The sequence below is a fragment of the Ovis canadensis genome, chromosome 23 (genome assembly GCF_042477335.2).
Source record: "Ovis canadensis isolate MfBH-ARS-UI-01 breed Bighorn chromosome 23, ARS-UI_OviCan_v2, whole genome shotgun sequence".
In the NCBI taxonomy this organism is placed as follows: domain Eukaryota; kingdom Metazoa; phylum Chordata; class Mammalia; order Artiodactyla; family Bovidae; genus Ovis; species Ovis canadensis.
The window spans coordinates 59480362-59503111 of record NC_091267.1 but is presented as its reverse complement, the minus strand read 5'-3'; the positions used below and the strand labels follow the sequence as shown (position 1 = coordinate 59503111).

The window sequence follows — 22750 nt, the reverse complement described above, 5'->3', positions numbered from 1 at the left end:
TCTTTTCCATTGAGTCAACACTTCGCACGAGGTAGCCAAAGTACTGGAGTTTCAGCTTTAGCATCATTCCTTCCAAAGAAATCCCAGGACTGATCTCCTTCAGAATGGACTGGTTGGATCTCCTTGCAGTCCAAGGGATTCTCAAGAGTCTTCTCCAACACCACAGTTCAAAAGCATCAATTCTTCGGCACTCAGCTTTCTTCACAGTCCAACTCTCACATCCATATGTGACCACTGGGCAAACCATAGCCTTGACTAGACGGACCTTTGTTGACAAAGTAATATCTCTGCTTTTTAATATGCTGTCTAGGTTGGTCATAACTTTCCTTCCAAGGAGTAAGCGTCTTTTAATTTCATGGCTGCAGTCACCACCTGCAGTGATTTTGGAGCCCCCCCAAAATAAAGTCTGACACTGTTTCCACTGTTTCCCCATCTATTTGCCATGAAGTGATGGGACCAGATGCCATGACCTTCGTTTTCTGAATGTTGAGCTTTAAGCCAACTTTTTCACTTTCCTCTTTCACTTTCATCAAGAGGTGTTTTAGTTCCTCTTCACTTTCTGCCATAAGGGTGGTGTCATCTGCATATCTGAGGTTATTGATATTTCTCCCGGCAATCTTGATTCCAGCTTGTGCTTCATCCAGCCCAGTATTTCACATGATGTACTCTGCATATAAGTTAAATAACCAAGGTGACAATATGCAGCCTTGATGCACTCCTTTTCCTATTTGGAACCAGTCTGTTGTTCCATGTCCAGGTCTAACTGTTGCTTCCTGACCTGCATATAGGTTTCTCAAGAGGCAGGTCAGGTGGTCTGGTATTCCCATCTCTTTCAGAATTTTCCACAGTTTATTGTGGTCCACACAGTCAAAGGCTTTGGCTTAGTCAAAAAAGCAGAAATAGATGTTTTTCTGGAACTCTTGCTTTTTCAATGATCCAGCGGTATTGGCAATTTGATCTCTGGTTCCTCTGCCTTTTCTAAAACCAGCTTTAACATCTGGAAGTTCACGGTTCACGTACTGCTGAAGTCTGGCTTGGAGAATTTTGAGCATTACTTTACTAGCGTGTGAGATGAGTGCAATTGTGCGGTATTAATCTGCGTTAATTCTCACAGCAGGAAATGCTCTGCTCCCTACACGCCCAAGAGGAGTAACTATTGCACCCACATCACCAAGGTTTAATAGCTGTATCTTCGGGACCCGCCACAGTCAACCTCCCTGATGGTCAAACTAGCCAGCTGCGCCCCAAGACAAGGTGACGGCAGCATCGTTTTTCTACCAGGATGCGACCTGGAAACTGCTTCTCAGCCAGTTCCGCTATAACCATGTGGTCGCCCAACGCAACCACAAGGTCGATGAGAAAGATAAAAGTAAATATGTAACCAGTGCCTGGGTCGAAGCTGGCAAACGTCTAATCAGTCATTTGGAGGTTCAAAATCTAAAAATTATACTTAAAGGAAGAAAGTAATTAACCCCCCACCCCCACCCTGGCAGATTCGCGTCCGGGGGTGAAGCGAGGGGCGGTACATCCGGGTCACGTGGGCTGACTGCTTTGACCTTCCCCGCAGCTCGGCCATTTTGTCCCAGTCAGTCTCGAGGCTGCGGCTGCGGAGGAAGCACCTGAGGAGGAGCTGCAAAGATGCTGTCCGTGCGCGTCGCCGCGGCCGTGGCCCGCGCCCTCCCTCGGCGAGCCGGGCTGGTGAGCTCGGGAGGCTGGCTGGAGGGAGGGTCCAGTCAGCTGCGGGGGGCGATTGCACCGGCTCGGGCTCTCTTTCTGTGCGGAGGGTGAGGGGCTGTGGCGGGCGGCGCCATCTTGCCCCGCTGGCCGCTCGGCCTGGCCTGGGCTGTCGGCGAAGGGCTCTTTTGCTCGCCCGGTGCCGGAGGGTGCCGGGTGCTGCAGGGGACAGTGACCTTCGTGCTGTCTGGAGATGGCACCCCGGGACGATTCCAGTCTTCGTCCGAGAGGCCGCAGAGGGGCCTTGGATGAAGGTCAGGGCTGGGGCGCTAGTTTCCCGAGGCCTGCTCCGAAACGGGGAACCTGGGTCCCACTGACTCCGCGGCCTTCCTCGCTGAAGGTCAGAGCACTGTTGTCAGCCCGGGTTGAAGCAAGGTAGGGAGCATCGCGTGAAGGTCAGCAGGCCCCGGCATTTCACCTCCTCCCGAGGTCGGTTCAGAGAAAAGCAATAAATGAAGGTGCCTTTCTTAATGCTTCTATATGCGATCTCTTAGTGCCGAATAGCGAAACGATCGTGAAAACACCGTACAGGTGCAAATACGCCTTTCAGTGCGGGCGCCACCCTGACAGCGGAGGAGCTGGCTTCCAAACTGTCTCACTGGGCAGACTTTCGTTGCTGGTGCTTTGACTTGTTTTAAGATTTCATCCTTGAGGAATGTTAGTGATTGAAAACTCAAGTAAAATAGAACATAGTTTGGGAGAATCTCTTCAAGGTCAGTGCCCTTCATTACTTAAATCCCTTGAAGTTAAGGACATAACCCCTAAAGGTTATGTAAACGCTTTGACATTTACTTGTGTTTTCATCTTCAGAGTAATCTCAGTTTGAAAAGCTAAATAAATTCGTTGGCCATTTACTGCCCTAACACAACCGCTGATAACATCTTGGATTTCTATTAACAAAAACAAAAAAGAAGTACTCAAGGACATTCATCCTAGTCCTGTAGAAGGGAATGCCTTCAGAATATGCCTTGACCAAGCACAGTTGTAGAAGGAGGGTCCGGATTCCTGCAGGATTTGTTAAAGGGAGTTTTTTTGAAAACAAAATGCATATTGCCATATCTCTTAGTTTCTAACCAAACTCAATATTTAGAGGCTTTTTAAGATTAGAATAGAAAATCTATTGAGGTTTGCCCCTTTTAGGAAGCAGTTTATAAAATTGAGGATTTCCACAACTCAATTGAAATACATTTAAAGTCAAAATAATATTTATCTGGTGCCTTTAAAAGGAAAGATACTTTGTTAGCAGTTGCTTTTTAGTGTAATTACAGTGTACCAGGAACTTCATTAACAAATTTTCATGTATATCGATAAATGCTTTTTCACGTGATTAATATTTGTGCTGATAATTTGATCATACCAAGCCTGCATTTGTTTAAGCTTGCAAATTTTATAAAGGCTTTTTTTAAAAATCAGATTTTTAAAGAAAATTTCTGGCACTAGGTCTCCAAAAATGCTTTGGGATCATCCTTCATTGCTGCAAGGAACCTGCATGCCTCTAACTCTCGTCTTCAGAAAACCGGTAAGTCATCATTTCTGTGTCTGGACCACACTTACTATCTTGTTACTAAATGATAAATGTTAGGTAGGTTACATACTTGCTGGGAATATTTTTTGGATTTTTTTCCATTAGTGAATTTTTTTTCTCTCAATTTTAGTTACTGTGGAAGTTTAGATTCTGAACCCATAATATGCTGTTTAGCTCTATTTTGGTAGGTTCCCTTCTAGTGAAATGAACTGTAATTATTTATTTCTCTTGATGGGAGCACAGGTTCTTTTTTGTCGTAATGAATACTTCTTGGTCCATATCAGTATATGTCAGGTGGTAGGCTCCTTTCTGACCTATGAACCCTTTCCTAATAGACATTGGGAAAAGACGATGTGTTTCAAAAACAGGAACTGGTAACCTATACCTGGCAGTCTGAATTTGCACATTGTAAATGCAATAGAGAAAGGAGGAGGTACACTAAAGATTCTGTAGGTTGGGAAATTTTTTTGAGATGTGCATTAGGGCTTTTGAAATACAGTTCGGTATCATCTGTATGCCAAGATGAGGAATATAATACATGCTTCCCTTGAAAGGGAGAAATAACAGCTTTTCATCACTATTTGAAAGTGGGCGTTCTAATGAATTTTTTCCTTGGCTGAAATGATTAAAGTTTGAAGAAGAAATTACCCTTTTTTTGTCAAAGTGAGGTGACATAAATGAACTTTCAAAATGCAGGGGCTGTCAGTACTTATATTTTGTTAAACAGTTGGGGTGTTTTTGTTTTTGGCTGAGTGACTTGTGAGATCTTACTTCCCCCAGCAGGGATTGAGCCTGGGCCTTTGGCACTGAAAACACGGAGTCCTAGCCAGTGGACTGCCAGGGAATTCCTAAGCGGTTGCCTTTTAAGATAAACTTTTTATAGAATTTAGCCAAAAAATTCAAGTTTCAGATTTCTTAAGAGATTAAACCAAAAAATTAGGAAATAGAAAATATCTATTTTAGGGATATTGCTTAATTTGATTAGCTCCTTACCTGGTTTATGTTTGTCTCGTGAAGTTTTCTCTCAGTCACTTGGATTCGTTTTCATAGTGGTAGGTATCAAGCTTTTTTTAAAGAATGTTAATTTTAGAATACAATTTGATTATTATGATCACAACAATAGTTTATATGTTGTTGGGGAAATGAATTTTGAAAAGATCTTTGGACCAGGCTGTTTTTTGTAATGAAATTGTCCTCTCTTAATAGGCACTGCTGAGGTGTCCTCTATTCTTGAAGAGCGTATTCTTGGAGCTGATACCTCTGTTGACCTTGAAGAGACTGGGCGTGTTTTAAGTATTGGTGATGGTATTGCCCGGGTACATGGGCTAAGAAATGTTCAAGCAGAAGAAATGGTAGAGTTTTCTTCAGGTTTAAAGGTAAATTGTAAAATGAGATTTTATAGTTTTAGCATTGGTGTTTCCTCCGTTATTTAGTAATTCAGAGATTGTGTCACTTTTTTTTTAAAACTTTGAATTCGAATCTGCTTCAGTGATTTTGTGTTTGTCATTACTATAGATTGTGAAGAGAATAAATTTTTTTGTTAACCAAACTTTTACCCTCTGGACTGATTTATGCATAAGTTGTAACCATTAGCACTGAAATATAAAATTGGGTAAATCTTCAACCAGACTGAAAAGCTCAAGTCTGTTCGTAGCTGTTAAGATCATTCTATACAAAAGCATTTGATTAGTTAAATTCATTTTTGGCAGAAAGTTGGAAGTCACTGACTGTATTTTTTGTAGTAGACCTGTTGTTGAGATGTGAGCTAGTGGTATAGCTATCAAAGCACTAATAATAGAAGTGTGCTTTTTCCTATTAGATTATCGTAGTTGGCCAGTAAGATGAGAAGTCAGAGTTGTTGGAGTCATGGGTTCTCTTGACAAAAGCAGAGTTATGATACCCAGGTGGACCAGGGGCAGTAGAATTACCCACTAATCACATACATGGGGGAGGATCGTCTTGGTTCTCTTGCTGGTGTCCAGTATGGAAAAAGAACCTGTTGGTGTGAAAGACTAATTATGGAGCCAAATGTTTTATCAGTAGCTCTCAGACCTTGGCTAAAAATTTACCCTTTCATCTATCGTGTGTATCTTTGAAAGGTTAGGCTGAAATAGAGGAACTCATTTTCATTTAACTTTTAAAGATCTAGGAGTCCAGACTGATACTGTCTGAAATAACTTTTGCCATGATGGAAATGTTTTATAGATATGGATATGGTAACTACTGAAGTTTCTCTGACTTGGGTAACAGGGCAATTACTAATTTGAATTTTAAATAGCCATATGATGTTAGTGGCTACTCTGTTGAACATTAGAGATTTAGACTAAAGGTTTTGTACTTGCAGTGGTATTCCATGGTACTCCTCTATATTTACTCTGTAATTCTTGAGAGCTTTATTTATTGATCAGATTCAGTTCCTGGACTAGCCTTTTTGCATTGATTATGTATGAGCTAGGGACCTAAAATCTTACCATTTTGAAATATGATGAGATGACCCAGCACTGTTCTGTTGAACAGATTCGTTCTTGATTAGGTAGCTTTTAATTTCACTTTTTACTGATTTGATGGATATAGGTTCTTACTAGATAATCTTTAAAAAAGATTGTTTATGAGTTCTCACAGATGTAAATCAAGTGTGTCTTCCTAGTTGACCCTGACACTTTACTTCATACTGGTCACCCCATTCAAAAACTGCAGTCAAAGGAAATGCAGTGGAAGAAGCTTAAGCAGTTCAATTTCTTTGCTTGTTTTAGTTTTTAGAGGATGTGGTAAGGTGCATGTTTGGCTTATAATTTTAAACTCTGATTATTCGAGGGAACTTGACAAGTGTTTATCGAAGATTGGTGGAAAAATAGAAGTGAACCAGATCTGAAAAGTTGGTATTGCTCCCCCTTCCATTTTCACATGTAGTGTAGGTGTATGGGAAGAAGTGCCACTCTGGCTTCATGGATGTTCATTTATGTCTTTTGTATAGGGTATGTCTCTGAACTTGGAGCCTGACAATGTTGGTGTTGTCGTGTTTGGAAATGATAAACTTATTAAGGAAGGAGATATTGTGAAGAGAACTGGGGCTATTGTAGATGTTCCAGTCGGCGAGGAGCTGCTGGGTCGTGTAGTCGATGCCCTTGGTAATGCCATTGATGGAAAGGTAGGTTTAACATTTATTGGATTTGGTTGTAGCTTCAAAACAAAGAGCCAAATTGATTGTTCTGGGATTTCTTCTTATTGTTTAACAGGGTCCAATTGGTTCCAAGGCCCGAAGACGAGTTGGCTTGAAAGCCCCTGGGATCATTCCTCGAATTTCTGTGCGGGAACCAATGCAAACTGGCATTAAGGCTGTGGATAGCTTGGTGCCGATTGGCCGTGGTCAGCGTGAGCTGATTATTGGTGACCGACAGACTGGGTAAAGACTTAACAGCTTGTTAAAAGTTCTAACTAAAACATGCTCTATTGAAAGATTACCTTTAGACTTGGAATGGTAGATATTAATACTTCGGCTATATGACGAGAGTAGACTGTAATATGAGAGTAACTTGTAGTGGAATTTAAGTTGGGGAGTACTTTGAAGTACTTAGTAAGGTTTATGTTTCTTTTTTCTTACAGCAAAACGTCAATTGCTATTGACACAATCATTAACCAGAAACGATTCAATGATGGAACTGATGAAAAGAAGAAGCTGTACTGTATCTATGTTGCTATTGGTCAAAAGAGATCCACTGTTGCCCAGTTGGTGAAGAGACTTACAGATGCAGGTATTAAGGAATTTCAGTCTCATTGCAGTTATCTGGGGTGCTGCAAATCTTAGACTAGCTTATGATTATAATGAAGTCTGATTTTAATTACTCCCTAATGAATTCAAATTTCTACTAATACAAGTCAGTACAAAAGTAGTAAGTAAAACACTACATCAGTAGTATAAAGGAGCAGTAACTTAAGGTTTTGTTAGTTTCTTTAAAGTAGAAGCTATTAGACTGGGTAATCTTAATAGTAATGACAGAAGTAAAGTGCTTAATTTTTATTTTAGTAGCGTTTAATTTAAAATCACAGTATTAATAATCGTGTACAACTTAATGTTTATTTTCTTCTCAGATGCCATGAAGTACACCATTGTGGTTTCAGCTACTGCTTCAGATGCTGCCCCACTTCAGTACCTGGCTCCTTATTCTGGGTGTTCAATGGGAGAATATTTTAGGGATAATGGCAAACATGCTTTGATCATTTATGACGACTTATCCAAACAGGTCAAAAGAAATGTACTTTTAGACGTGTTTATATGTTTGTATGTGTTTATATGTTTGTATGTGGTAGTTGACAAATGTGGCTCCTGTCTAATAGGTGAGCACTTTTCTATACTGTAGGCGGTTGCTTATCGTCAGATGTCTCTGCTGCTCCGCCGACCCCCGGGTCGTGAGGCCTATCCTGGTGATGTATTCTACCTGCACTCCCGACTCCTGGAGAGAGCAGCTAAAATGAATGATGCTTTTGGTGGTGGCTCCTTGACTGCTCTACCAGTCATCGAAACGCAAGCTGGTGATGTGTCTGCTTACATTCCAACAAATGTCATTTCCATCACTGATGGACAGGTATTATTTTTATGATGAAATAAGTGTGAAAACTTTGGTGATTTCAAGGCAGCAATTGAGACTGGTAGTTTTGAACTAATTTGTTAAATTCCTTTTACTTTTCATTATGGAAAAACCTCAATTGTAAAGAGAATAGTATAATGAAACCCCACATATTCCACCTATTTATGTATTGATGGTATAGTATACTTCATTCTTGCTTTCTTTTTCCCCACGGTTCTCTTTTGTGTGCAATTTTGAAGCAAATCCTAGAGAGATCACATCACCTCACCAGTTTAAGTTTTAATGTAAATATGGTACCTAATTTTTTTGCATCTCACCTCCTCATCTCAGCAGTGGAATATACAGGACGATTTTGAGTTGTGAAAGATTTGAGGAGCTCTTTAGGATAAGAAGCCATTTAGCATTCTTCAGTTTTGGGGTTTCAGTTTTTGCTATAGTGACTTAATTGTGAAAATAATTGATTTCTTTAAGCTTGCTGATATGCCTCTGAATTTTCCTTACATTGTAGATCTTCTTGGAAACAGAATTGTTCTACAAAGGTATCCGCCCTGCCATTAATGTTGGTTTGTCTGTGTCCCGTGTTGGATCTGCTGCCCAAACCAGGGCCATGAAACAGGTAATTTGTATTACTTTGTCATTAGGTTAAAAATAAAAATGTATTTGTATGGTGGTCTGTGTCACTGAAGTATTTTCGTATTGTTTGAGTTAACCCTTTCTATGTTTCAGGTGGCAGGTACCATGAAACTGGAGTTGGCTCAGTATCGTGAGGTTGCTGCTTTTGCCCAGTTCGGTTCTGACCTTGATGCTGCCACTCAACAACTCTTAAGTCGTGGTGTGCGTTTGACTGAGTTGCTCAAGCAAGGACAGTATTGTGAGTTGTACATTTGGTCAAGTTCCTACTCTGTTAGGACCTGGGACTATCACAAAGCTCCTTACAAACAGTAGTATGTGTCATTACCTTTGATTAAAGATGTTGCCTTTTGAATATGATTGATACCTGTTTTAATTAAAGTACAGTCATTATTTCAATGGAAATGCTTTAATAATACCTTTCTTTTGGAAACTAAGACATAGTAGATTGTATGTCTCCCCACCATTGCCTTGGCTATATATGTGTGGAATCTGGCAGATTTAAAAGAATGTTGAAGGTAAAGCTTGCTCACTCATATCTGACTCTTTGACCCTATGGACTTTGCCAGGCCATAATGCTGGAGTGGGTAGCCTTTCCCTTCTCCAGGGGATCTTCCCAACCCAGGGATTTGAACCCAGGTCTCCCATATTGCAGGCAGATTCTTTACCAGCTGAGCCACAAGGGATAACTAATAGATAACTAATAAACTAATAATAAAGAATAACTAACAAAGAATGTTAGTGTTGGGAATTCCCCAGTGGTCCAATGGTTAGGACCTCTGTATTCTCACTGCCAAGGGCCTGGCTTCTATCCCTGGTTGGGGAACTAAGATCTCGCAAGCTATGTGGTGCAGCCAAAAATATCTTACTATAAAATTTCAGCAAGTTGTTTATACCCAAAACAATCCTGTTGGGTGATGTATAGTGCTCATGGAATAAGTGCAAAGATTGTACTTCAAGGCTTACCAATAAGGAAAAAACTGTTTCTCCAAGGAGGTGGGAAGGAGTACTAATATGGAATTTCTACTTGTGAAGTTCCGTGATCTATGGAGACATGTTAATAATTTGTGGAAAAAAAATAAGTCTCTAACTGGGAACAGTGGCATGCATTTGTTGAGCAACTTACTTCTTTCATTTCAGCTCCCATGGCTATTGAAGAGCAAGTGGCTGTTATCTATGCGGGTGTCAGGGGGTATCTTGACAAGCTGGAGCCCAGCAAGATCACAAAATTTGAGAATGCTTTCTTGTCGCACGTTATCAGCCAACATCAAACCCTGTTGGGCAAAATCAGGTATGAACACAACTGATGTCTACTTTTCTTGTAAGCTTTAAAATAAAAAGTCTTGTTAAAATTCTTTTGTATTCTGTAATTAGGTTAGTCATTGAATTTTTGCCCAGGTCACAACTGATCTGCTTTTGTTTTCAAATAGGACCGATGGAAAGATCTCAGAAGAGGCAGATGCAAAGCTGAAAGAGATTGTAACAAACTTCTTGGCTGGATTTGAAGCTTAAACTCCTGTGGATTCACATCAAATGCCAGTTTGGTTTTGTCATTGTTTCTTCTAGTTCCATTTGTAAAAGGATTACTCCAATACTGCAGATGTACAGTAATCACATTAAAATAAAGGTTCCATGTTGCTTGGTGGTTTTGTATAGTTTGATTCTTTAAAAGAACTGAGGTTACTTTGAGGAATTGGTAAATATGTTTCTAGCTTTTTTTACTTTATTAAAGTTAGCAGGCCTACATAATATTTATGACTGAATTCTTTGCACGATCCCAGAGTGTTTTGTGATTGATTAAAGAGAAATTCACTAACTGGCCATAAGAGGCAAAGTTCATATTTGATAACGTGAAAAGCCTGACTGGCTTCTCTGCCCAGAAGACTGATCTGCATGAAGAGGTACTGTAATCGGTAAAATAAAATAGGGCAACTAAGGTTTTCAAAGAAATAAAATGCTAAGTGAAGAATAAACGATCAGGGCAAAAATTGTGAAAGTAGGTATCAGAATGAATAAAATTGTGAACATGTCAATATCTTTGCTTTAACTTATGTACGCTGCAGTTCTTATTATAAAGTGATCAGGTTTTCATGTTTGGTCTTAGGAAATCTTTACAGTCACAGAGATAACTATTTTCTGTTAAGAGTTGTGAAGATCTGCTGTCACCTAAGAGCTTAATTCACATATTAGAGTTCTTCAGAGAAATGAAACATAAGTGTAGTTGTTCACAGAGATTATAGTGTTGGCAAATTTGAAAGGTTAGGTGGGCAGGTTGGAGACTTAGGGAAGTGTTCCATTTGGAGGTACAATTCCTTCTCCCACAGTAGACCTCAGGTTTTTCAATGGCAATGAGACCCACCCTTATGGAGAGTAATGGACTTCACTCGAAGTCTAATGCTTTTTTATTAAAGTGTTAATCATCTAAAAAATACCTTCACATGGGACTTCCCTGGTAGTCCAGTGATAGATTGTCCTCCCCCCCCAACCAAGAAAAAACAAACCCTTCACAGCAATACCGAAACAAAAACGGTACCATAGGCAGAGCCAAGGACAGGGCTGTTGAAGAAAATGGCAATCTGTTTGTCTACCCCCAACTTCCTGCCCTCTAAAAGCAGCTGACTTTATTTCTTCTGTCAATTGTGTGTTGCAGTTTTTATTGTGCCACTTTCACATTATGTACGTGATCTGTTGATTTCACCCAGTAGTTAAGAATTTTGCATGTGGACACACTACACACCTGTATTTATCATTACAGTGTAGATTATGATTTGGGATAAAGAGAAATTTTGCTTATATGACAGCTGAAGAAAGCCAAAATGTTTATTTTTACCTTCCTCTCAGAATCTGTAGACAGAAAATTTTAAGATCTAGTTTTTAAAAACTTTTGACTGCCTTGGGTCTTTGTTGCTTGGTTGGGGCTTTCTCTAGCTGCCGTGCATGGACTTCTCTTGCACAGGCTCTAGGTGGGTGGACTGCAGAGCATGGGCCCACCTCTGCTGCATGTGGACTCTTCTGGCCCAGGGGTGGAACCTGTGTACCTTGCAGTGGCAGGTGGATTCTGATACACTGCACCGCTAAGGAAGTCCCCAAACAGTTGTTTAATTTGTCTGGTGGTAATGAGACAGACACATCAAGTATGCCATGTGAAGAGTGTGAGTTTGCTCATGTAGACCAGTCTGTGCATAAGCTGTATGAATTTGGAAAGTCATTTAAGTCTTTGATCATGTGGATTAAGAGTTGTGGCCCTTTCCCTGATTTTATTTACCTAAAGTTCAGCTCATTCTGTTGCTGAAGCTCATGTCCATTGAGCAAGCCATCCGGCCATCTCATCTGTTGTCTCCTCTTCCTGCCTTCCATCTTTCAGGTATACTTAGTCGCTGAACAACTATAGTTGTTCATCATAGTGGTAAGAAGAGTTCTGCCTGTGTGATTCAAGTATCACCTGTTTGTAAGTTCCAACACCCCTGAACTCAGTTTAAACTCAAGCCCCCAAAAGGCCATTATTTAACTGGAGCTGATTGCACACATCTGATAGGTATGGAACAGCTCCCAGGTATGCTTTGTGTTTTAGTCCTGTGCCTCTTACAAGTTTTTGAAGTGTTTAATAGAATTTATACTGGTGCCATGGAGGTGTGTTATGTGAAGACTGAGCAAAGATTCATGTTACTTCAGTAACCTGAAACCTAAAACTATCAAAATAGCCTGATACTTTCACAAACCCTAGAGCTAGGAAGGAATTTGAAGTGATGCGGTTTATCCCCTGGTTGCTGAAGACCTGTCATTCTATGCTGGAATCTCTGAAGGACGATGTGAAGCTTCCCATGTGAAATGTTCTTTGCTATAGCTCCTTCTCGTTAAGAAGCTTTGTTTATATCTTGCTGAAATCTCTATTGGGAAGGATCCAACAGAAACCATTTATTTCTTTATAGGAAGAAAACTAGAGCTGTCAAATGCCTGTTCTATATTCTAGTTAGAACACAGGGTAGGCTCAGTGATATTGAAAGAGGAATAGCTTATATATAATGCATTGTTTGTGATTGTAATGTTAGGTTGGCGCAAGAATAATTGTGGTTTGCATTGCTGAACTTTGCTCTTTGATATTGGAATACGTTGTTAAATGTAGTTATGTTATACATCAAAAAAAAAAATTGCAGCAATGAACCAGAAGCAACAAATTCTGAGACTCAAGTGCAGTTTTTTAAAACCAAAGTTACCTCATGGGCGCCTGAATCTTACGGACAGGCAGGCCTGAATACTTTGCCTAATGGCCTTCCTGTGTGGCAGCCAAATGGCCTGTCAAAATGTATTTTGTACAGCTTATAGAGGAGTGGTAAATGTCTTAAAAGGTACTTGACCTTTGAAATGTGAGGTTTTATGGCTTTCAGATTTTTAAAATCTGTTGATAATAAAGTGAAGTCTTCTCAGTCTCTTTCAAGGGTATAATTTATGATTACAGGAACATTAAGATAGGCATATTTTAAATAGTGCTTAGTTTATTGAGCATCAGCTGTGAGATTAATACTAAAGAACATGCAAAGTGAGCAAGACAAGTGCCATTTCATTTAGGTTATTTAACATTTAGAGTTAAGGTGGGAGGACAAAAGACATTAAATGACTGTAAATATTGTGCAGTTACTACACAGAAACACACATCAAATTTAGTAGATAAAATAGCTGCTGGTAGAACTGGAAGAGTTCATGGATGAATTGGCTTTTGGCCAGAGGAAAACTTGTTTTATGTTGTTCAGTTGCTTAGTTGTGTCTGACTGTGACTCCATGGACTGCAGCATGCCAGGCTTCCCTGTCCTTCACTTACCTCCCGGAGTTTGCTCAAACTCATGTCCATTGAGTCGGTGATGCTATCCAACCATCTCATCCTCTGTCTTACAGTTGATTTATAATATTGGTATTAATTTAGGTGTACAACAAAGTGATTCAGTTATATTTGAAATTCTGCACAAAAGATTTACATATTATATATTCAGTTACCTACTTATGTCAGTATAAATTCATGGTTATTTTGTATTTTGAATTATAATCCAATATTATATATATATATATTTTGTTCAAATTCAGCTTATTTCCTGCCCCAGCCCTAGAAAGTCTTGATTTTTTATTTTTTTGATTTTACAAGTTTTATACACACACACACCATACATGTACATTATGTACATACTGGATATGAGTTCTTACGGGATAAAAGTATCATAAATTTCCTCTTTTATTTTGGCCATACTGGGTCTTTGCTGCTGCACTGCGGGCTTTCTTTAGTTGTGCTAAGCAAGGGCTACTCTAGTTGTAGTGCTTGGGCTTCTCATTGTGATGGCTTCCCTTGTTGCGCAGCACGGGTTGTAGCACAGACAGGCTTCAGTAGTTGTGGTTCTTGGGCTTAGTTGCCCCACTATGTGGAATATTCCTGGACCAGGGATCAGTCTGTGTCCCCTGCATTGGCAAGTGGATTCTGAACCACTGGGCCACCGGGGAAGTCCTCTTCTGTTCTTCAGCTTGTCTGTCTTAAAAGGTGGCTTTTGTTGAAAAAAAAAAAAAAAAAAAAAAGCCCTGTAGACAGTAGGTTGTCTTATGTAACAGTGAATATCAAAGTTTTTCTGTCTTTAAATTACTTCAGTCAGGAACACATCTGAGTTCCTTACCTCACTCAAGAAAATTCTAAACTTAAAAGATGTGAAGAAGGGGGAATTTTCCGCTCACACTCCGTTTGACTGGCCTACTGATAAAATTGACACCAGACAGATTAATGAGAGAAGTAACAAATTTTAATTCATGCACATGGAGGTCTCAGAAATGGGTATAAGACGTGGCTAAAGCAGGTAAGTTTTATGCTTTTTAGACAATAAATTTGAGAGGGTTTATCAGGATAAACTTAGGCTATGGGTGCTTAATAAGTGAGTCTAAACAGTTTGGATTTGGGGTTGTAAATAAAAGAAGCATAACAAGTTTTGTTTATACAGACTTCTTGGCCCTGAATTTCCTATCTCTGGGGATAAGGATGTCTTTCAACCTCCTGGTACACAGAGAGGACCTTTCAAATGGGAGATTTATTTCCTGATTTCAGGGAGACAGGTGTTACAGTGTCCTTGGATTTGCAATTTCTTAAGTTACTAATTCAAAATCATCCCACTGAGGATATTTTGGGGGTGGTCTGCCTTGTGCCCCAACAGTGCAAAGGGCAGACCACACTCATCTGTGCTTTGTTGCAGACAGCTAGCCTCTGGGTACTGAAGCCTTCTGGAAGTTTTCCCTTTGTATACTATTCATGTCCTGTTCTGACCCTCTGCTCCACTCATGAATCTACTCAGCTTCTAATCTTAGTGATGAAATCCAACCTCTCTGCTTTTGACATTGACTTACTGCTGCCCTCTGTCCCCTGCTTGGCCAGGTCCTGCTTCTCAGATCCTGGCTTTAGCTCCTTGGCCAGGTTTGCCCCTGTCTCCTGGAAGGGAGGGATCAGGCTATGGGAACTGAGGTAAAAATTGGTAGTGACTGCTGGTTGTTTTTTTTTTAATTAATTTTTGGCTGCACTGGGTCCTTGTTGCTTTGCACAGGCTTTCTCTAGTCGTGGCAAGTGGGGGCTACTCTTCATTGCCAAGAGCGGGCTTCTCACTACAGGTACTTTCTCTTGTGGAGCAGGGGCTCTAGGCTCACAGGCTTCAGTATTTGTGGGACACGGGCTTAGTTGCTCCATAGCATGTGGAATCTTCCTGGACTAGGGATCGTGTCCCCTGCATTGGCAGGTGGATTCCTATCCTCCATGTCACCAAGGAAATCCAGTACTGCTGTTAATGATCAGGGAGAGCTTATTGAATTCCCTGTCGGGTACTATCATTGTATAATCTATGAGAAAATAGCATCCTTATCTTGAGGGGCTTTGCATTCTTCTTGGGGAGGTAAGCTATCCACGAGGAACAGAAACTAGAGAAAAAAACATGGATATAAGTCATATTTCATCAAGGGCTAAGGGCTGGAGAAGGTGGGGCAAGTGGTGCTGAGATAGAATTTGAGAAAAGAGACGAGCTGCACCCAGGCAGCCTGCAAAGGAGCAGCACAGCTGGGGTGGCAGAAAAGCCTGGCTGGCCTAGGGTGGGGACAGGGGAGGAAGCCAGGGAGTGAAGTGGGAAAGGTCAGGGTAGGGAAGGTCTCAACGGCCACAAAGGGGCATTTGGGACTTAATTCTGATGGGGAAACATGGCTTTGTGAGGAGAGCAGAGAAAAGCAGCAGTGCTTCAAGAAAGAAAACTAAGGCGAGTTGGCAGAGGAGGAAGAGGAATGCAGACTGATTTTTTAAAGTGTGAAAGGAAAAGTGATTTTAGTGGGCATTTGTTATTTTTGCCACTCACCATCCATTTATCCTATTTCAAGGGAAAGGTCCCTGATTCCTTCTGGGGAAGCCTCCCTTTCCTTTATAATTCTTGTGGAACAATTTGACAGCTTAATTTCAAAAACCTTAAAAATGTTTATATTATTTAACCTGTGATTATGAGGAGCTTTTTTGAGGTATAGTTGATTTGCAGTGTTGTGTTAATTTCTGCAGTACAGCAAAGTGAATCAATTATATGTGTATATCACACACACACACACACACACACACACACATTCTTTTTTAAAATCTTTTCCATTATGGTTTATCATAGGATATTGAATATAGTTTTCTGTGGTATTCGGTAAGACTTTGTTGTTTATCCATCCCAGTATAATAGCTTAAATCTGCTAACCCTACCCTCCTACTCCATCCCTCCCCAAACCTCTCCCCCTTGACAACTACTAGTCTGTTCTCTATGTCCATGAGTCTGTTTCTGTTTTATAGATAGGCTTTTTTGTGTCCTGTTTTAGATTTCACATATAAGTGGTATCATACTTGTCTTTTTCTTTCTGACTTCAGTTGGTATGATAATCTCTTAGTGGCATCCATATTGCTGAAAATGGCATTATTTCATTCTTATTTATGGCTGAGTAGTATTCCATTGTATATATGTACCACATCTTTATCCATTCATCTGTCATTGGACATTTAGGTTTCCATGTCTTGGCTATTGTGAACAGTGCTTCTGTGAACATTGCATTACGAGGAATTTTAATAAAAATTTATGTAAAAGATATTTATCACAGTGATATTTATCACAATGATATTTCTAAAAGCATTAAGACAATGCTAAAAAAGTATTGGTATATCCACTTGATGGGAAATTATGCAAAAGTTAGAAAGTGATACTGAAGATTTTTCTTTTTAATTTTTGGGAGGTTTGAAATAAACTCATATTGTATAAACTCAGAGGTCCAGAGAGCATGAAGTGAAAAGTAGGTTTTCTTCCCTCCTATGTCCCTCTGCCCCATTCACCCCTGCATAAGAGGAACATTTAAAACATGTGTGTCTATTCTTTTTCCTCCTTACCCAAACGGAAGTTTGTTTTGCATCTTGTTTTTTCCCCGCTTTATAGCTGGTGATTGTTCCATATCAAAACACTGAGCGTCCTCATTTTTTTAATGCTTGAATATGATTTAATTGTATAGATGTATTGCAATCTATTGAGCTAGTCCTCCACTGATGGCATTTAGTTCTTTCAAATCTTTTGCCAGAATAACCATGCTGCTATAAATAATTATATACATATTTCACTTTGCACATATGAGGATATCTGGAGGATAAACTCTAACATGGAATTGTTGGATCAAAACATAGGAGCACTTAGGAAATTCCTTGGCGCTCTAGTGGTTAGGACTCAATGCTTTCACTGCAAGACTTGTGGCCAAAAAAAAAAAAAAAAAGGGAGCATTAAAAATTTTGGCAGTATGGCAGAATTTCTTTTCACAGAGATTTTCAATTTTCTCATGAAAGAGTGTCCTGTCCATTCAGCCAGCATCATGTGCTATCAAACTTTATGTTAGGAAAGGTGTATTAAAGGATTTTAGAAAATACTAATGAAATATTGTTACGTTACAAAAGCAAGACTCAAATATGTACAGTACGAGCTTAAAAATGCAAATGTAGGACTTCCCTGGTGATCCAGAGGTTAATAATCTGCCTGCCAACCATGCAAATGCATATTATTGAAAGAGATAATGCCACTGAATTAATAATAATGAATGCCACTATTAATGGCATTAATTTAATGCATTAAATTCAGATAATGCCACTGAATTTAATAATGCCATTAAATTATCCACTGTTAACACAGTAAATGTGTTAATTGTGGTTTATATTAAATGTATTGATTCATTATTCCATAATTGCTGTAGTCCAACTCTTTGTAACCCCATGGACTGTGGCCTGCTAGGCTCCTCTGTCCATGAGATTCTCCAGGCAGGAATATGGGGGTGGCTTGCTATTTCCTGCTCCAGGGATCTTCCTGGAGTAGTATTATGGCTGTAGTAGTGTTATGGCTGTAGTAGTGTTATTTAACTTCATTAGTAAAATATCCCAAATTTGTTATAGACCCTTGGGGGCATCCTTGGTGGTGCAGATAGTAAAGAATTTGCCTGTGATGCAGGTGACCCAGGTTCGATCCCTGGGTTGGGAGGACCCCCTGGAGAAGGAAATTGCAACCCTCTCTAGTATTCTTGCCTGGAGAATCTCCATGGACAGAGGAACCTGGCGGGCTACAGTCCATAGGGTTGTAAAGAGTCAGACGTGACTGAGCGACTAACACACTTCTGCTGTAAAAACAATTCAAAGCAAGACCCATGGATATAGTACAAATATTACTTGTCTTTTTATTCCCAACACCTGTTGAGGTGATGAGGTTTATAAATTAGGAATGAATGAGGAATATTTTCTGTGTGGACAACCATTTGAAATTTCCAATCTTGCCACCAGGTGGTGGAAGAGAGTTAAAATTCAGGGGACCTCGTGGGCTCTGAGCCACGAAAATCAAGTACAATGTACCCTGAGAGGTTAAACAAAATGTTGAAAATGAAAATTTAAACAATTAGAATTGATTTAAAATATTTGTTCCAAAATATTCAAAACTCTCAGGAAAAGCCTTGATGCTATCTGTGGCACTTCAGCATATTTCCTCTGTTGGCACTATTTCTTACCCCTCCTTCTGTTGAGCCTGTCCTCCTGGTGCCCCTGATGATGCTGTCAGGCTTCCCTTTTTCCTTCTAACCTCGCTGCTTTCCAAAGAGTTGAACAGCCTGATGAATGGATGCAGCTGAAGGCCACCTCTCCATCTCTGTTGTTGCAGATGACTCTTGGTGGGATTCCATCACTGGGGTGGGTGAGGGCAAACCTTCCAGCTGCCCTTCACATCACCCCAGCTGCTATCTTCACTGTGTCTGTACCAAGCTAGAACCTGCTCAGAGGCACAGTTTGCCTCTCCAGGTCTGAGGCTGGGGGATGGCTCTCGACCTGCATCCTCCCCTCCTTGAGTGGATCAGCCTCAGGAATGACCTCTATCTTTGGCTCTGATTCTGTTTAGAGGGGCAGAGCTGTAACCGAGCTCCTCATACTTTAAATACCTGTGATCTTGGCCACGTCAGTCAGCCTCTGTGGGCCTCAGTTTTTGGTTCAGGGCAGGTAGCGCAGGGCTGTACTTTGTCTCAGAGTGCCTTATCACTGCAAAGCGGGGATGGGTCTGACTTGCCCTCGGTTATGTTTACGAGGGTGTTCTACTAGGAGAATGAAGGAAGAGGAAGGACGCTGGGACATCATACTTCTGGAGGGATTTGGTGGAGAAGGGTCTTGGGTCTGGATCCTAAGAATGCGGAAGGGTTGGGGAGGAGCTGAGTTTCTGGACACCTTGAAAGGACCCCACTGAGGGACACGGAGTCAAGGGCCAATGACCTTTCCATGACTTTTGGACTAAAACATGCTTACCTGTGGCGGGTGCCTCTGAGGTCCCGCACTTGACGAGCTGAAGCGTCCACACCTAACGCGGCCGTCAGTGTTGTCAGTGGAGGCCACGCGCAGTCCCCGCGACCACCTCGGATCCGACGGGGGCTCAGTCCACCAGCGCGCAGAGCCTGGCTGTCTCCGCCAGGAACTGGGTCAGGGGAGGAGGGAGCTGTGGGCAGGAACGGAACCGAATTCAGGGAGGCGACAGAATCGGTTCCTTCCGATCTTTAAAGGTCTCCCGAAGGAGAGGGACGTAGGGTTAACTGACGCCTGACGCCGCAGGGTCTAACCCGCGGGCCGCCTCTGTCTTCCGCGCGGGACGAGTGCAGGGTGCAGGCAGACCCCGGACGCGGCTCGGGCAGGAGTTGGGGGTGCTGGGTGCTGAGGACCGCCGAAGGGTGCGGGGAGCGGGGAGTGGTGGGGGCGCGGGGCGTGGTGGGGACGCGGGGTGGGGCCGGAGAGAGGGGGCGTGGCTCCGGGGGCGAAGCGGGGGTTGGGGTAGGGGCCGGGGCCGGGCGATGCGCCTCGGGGCAGGAGGGGCGGGGATCGGGGGCGGAGCTGGGCTCGGGGGCGGGGCCAGGCGGTGAGGCTCGGGGCAGGCGGGGCGGGCAGATGGGTGGTGTGTGGGGCGGGGAGGGCGGTGACGTGGGCGGGGCTTAGCTCCGGGTGCGCGGCCGGGCTGGCAGGTCCTGACAGTCCTCGTCCCCGCGCGCCTGCTCTGGTTCTCCTCGCTGCTCGCTAGCCAGCCATGACAGGCTCACTGTTCAAGGGGAACTTTTGGGTAAGTCAGCGAGGCGAGGAGCCCATCGCCCGGCTTTGGAGATGGGGGCCCCGAAGGGAGCCGTGGGCCCCTGTCCGGAGCAGAATCCGATCGGACCGGCCGCCGCCGGCCCCTCTCTGCGCTGCCCCCAGCCCGCCGCGCGTCCTCGGGTCCCCGGGGTCCGGTTCGCAGGGTTTCCCTCGGCCGTCCGCGCCCCGGGTCACCGCAGACAGGTGTAGCCTTATAGCTGGGACATTCCCCTCTCATCTCACACCTGGGGAAACCGAGACCCAAAGGGAGGAGCCACTCGTCCTGGGACAGTCGCAGGGTGGTCCCGGAGGCTGCACTGTGAGCAGATTTGATGGGTAACGTGGGTCAGAGAACGTACGGTAAACTTCGCCGGGTTGTTTGGCTTTTCCAGGTCCGCGGAAATGTACAGCCTGTCCGAGCCTCCAGACATTAGCGGGGTTCTCTAGCAGAAGCTTTGCCGGTCTCGTAGCCCCGTTTCCTGAGCCCCTCCCAGCCTTTGCCCCCTCTCCCCCTATCCAGGGGGAGGCTGGTGCGTGTGTGAGATCCTGCGAGCTGGTGGGGGCATCTGAGCCCGAGGACGGGCCGAACCAGGAGGCGTCAGCTCAGTCCTCTTCTCTGTCCAGTCCTCTTCCCCCCGTCCTCTCTCTCCCCAGGTGCCCCTCAACAGTCTGTACCCCCTCATTTGGAGGAGCCACCCTCATCCTTTTAAGGCAGGAGCAGAAAGTCAGCTTGTCTCCAGACAGCTACTGCTGCCAAGCCGCCCCATCTCCTTACCTGCAGTCCGGATGTGAAGTGAAAGTTGCTCCCTCTGTCTGACTCTTTGCAGGCGGTTTCCTTACCAGCTGAGCCACAAGGGAAGCCCAATACTGAAGTGGGTAGCCTATCTCTTCTCCAGAGTATCTTCCTGACCCAGGAATTGAACTGGGGTCTCCTGCATTGCAGGAGGATTCTTTACCAACTGAGCTATCAGGGAAGCCGAAAGGAAAGCAACCCTGATGGCTCCCTGTTTAGCCTCATAGCACCTAGCAGGTTCCTTTCCCCCATGGACAGTGCTACAAAGAGAAAACTTGGTCCTGTAACCTGGGGGACACAGTTTAGACCCTGCCTTGAGAAGTCCCTTTTCCTGGAGTTTTTGGGGTTCTCCTTGAGCACTGCCCACCTGTGGGGTATGGTCCTCTCACCACAAGCAGCTTCACAGAGAGGGTGCATGGCCTTGGAGCTGGCCCCTGGAGGAGGCCTGTGAATTCTTTGGGTAGAATAAAGGATCTCAGGGTCCCATGCCAGGCACTGTGGGAAAAAAACAGCACAGAGAGCCCTGTTTTTCTTCCCCTCAATATGTAGCATTCAGTTTTCAGGTCTCTGCCCAGTGTCTTCTCTTCAGGGAAGCCCTTCCTGATTGCGCCCGATAGTGCATGTTGTATTCCTTCATAATTATTGTCCTTTATGGTTTTGAGGTTGGGGGCCTTGCAAGCATGTGAGCACCTTGTGGACAGCTGTTGTCTGGCTTTCAGTGCCACTGCCCCTTGCACGGGCTGTTGCCAGTGAGATCTCAGCAGATAGCTGTCGAATGAGTACAGTGGATCTATGAAATGGGGTTGAGAGCTGTGGCCTCCATCCTCAGAGGGCTCCCAGGCCACAGGAAGGCAGCCCCCCAGCTGCTCCCAGAGGCAGTCTTGCAGGAATGTTTAGGGGAGGGGGCAGATATGAGGTCTGTGTTGGGAGTTAGAGATTTGGTAAAAGTCCAGGGTAGAGAACTTTCTGAGTTTTTACTTCCCCCTCGCCCCTCCCCGAGCTTTTACTTTCAAAACATATAAGATCCTGAGTGATAGTTTGCAAAGATATCTTCTAATTTCATATGATTTTTATGTCAAGTAATAAAAACAGTAATAGCTAACATTACTGTGTATAGAGTCTGTGGCAAGCACCGTGCTAAACACTTTGCATATACCACTCATTTACGTCTCAGCTACCCTATGGGGTACCTTATTGACTATTCCATTTTGCAGATAAGGAAACTGAGTGGCAAACAGGTTGAGCAACATTCCCAAGATTGTAGAGCTATTAAACAGTGCAGCAGGACTCTGCACAGACCAAGTGTTCATCGAGTGCTTTCAGCGAGGCTGGTGCTCAGTGAGAGTGTCCTTTGGCACTGTCAGATGTAGACGCTGAGACATCATTTGACTCTTCACGTGCATATCTTTCTCCTTCAGCTCCAACCATGAGTTCCTGGGGTGTCTGCACTGAGTGCCACCACCCACTGAGCCTCCAGCACTGCGATGGTGCTTCTCATACGGATGCTCAGGAACCAGGCAGACGGGACAGTCAGCCCAGATTTGAAAGAAAGGGGGCAGAAGGGAAACTATTGGAGACCTTAGGGGCTGCCTGAGATGCTTTCATATTTTCAGGGATGGGTAGACAGTGGGGAGCAAGGCTGTTGTTATCACTGAGGGGATGGCAGCAACTCATGCTTCAAGGACAAGAAGGTTGTGATGGTATAAGGTAGAAAGCTTTGGAAACCCGAGTGGGTATCAGCTGATTGAATTGAACAAATATTAGAGAAAATACGTTCTCTGTATAGAGGTGGCATTTGCAGGGATAAGAGCACCGTCTTGGGTCGAAGGTACATTCATCATTAG

At 43.0% G+C, this 22750-nt stretch overlaps 2 protein-coding genes across 2 annotated transcripts in view; both read left to right on the top strand.

The window, feature by feature from the left end:
- The first annotated feature begins 1400 nt into the window (after positions 1–1400).
- On the top strand, positions 1401–10120 carry ATP5F1A (ATP synthase F1 subunit alpha). The gene is made up of 12 exons (XM_069568825.1): positions 1401–1698; positions 3175–3253; positions 4466–4635; positions 6234–6407; positions 6496–6662; positions 6863–7011; positions 7349–7500; positions 7618–7842; positions 8354–8461; positions 8572–8716; positions 9616–9766; positions 9906–10120. The coding sequence occupies exons 1-12, from the start codon at positions 1639–1641 to the stop codon at positions 9985–9987; spliced, it is 1662 nt and encodes a 553-aa protein (XP_069424926.1). The 5' UTR covers positions 1401–1638; the 3' UTR covers positions 9988–10120.
- A 9776-nt stretch (positions 10121–19896) lies between these two features.
- The window catches only part of PSTPIP2 (proline-serine-threonine phosphatase interacting protein 2), a 96276-nt gene continuing 93422 nt past the window's right edge, over positions 19897–22750 (top strand). Inside the window, exon 1 of the mRNA XM_069568449.1 lies at positions 19897–20105. Coding sequence (XP_069424550.1) covers positions 20073–20105 — 33 coding nt within the window. The 5' untranslated portion in view covers positions 19897–20072. The remainder of the gene's footprint in view (positions 20106–22750) is intronic.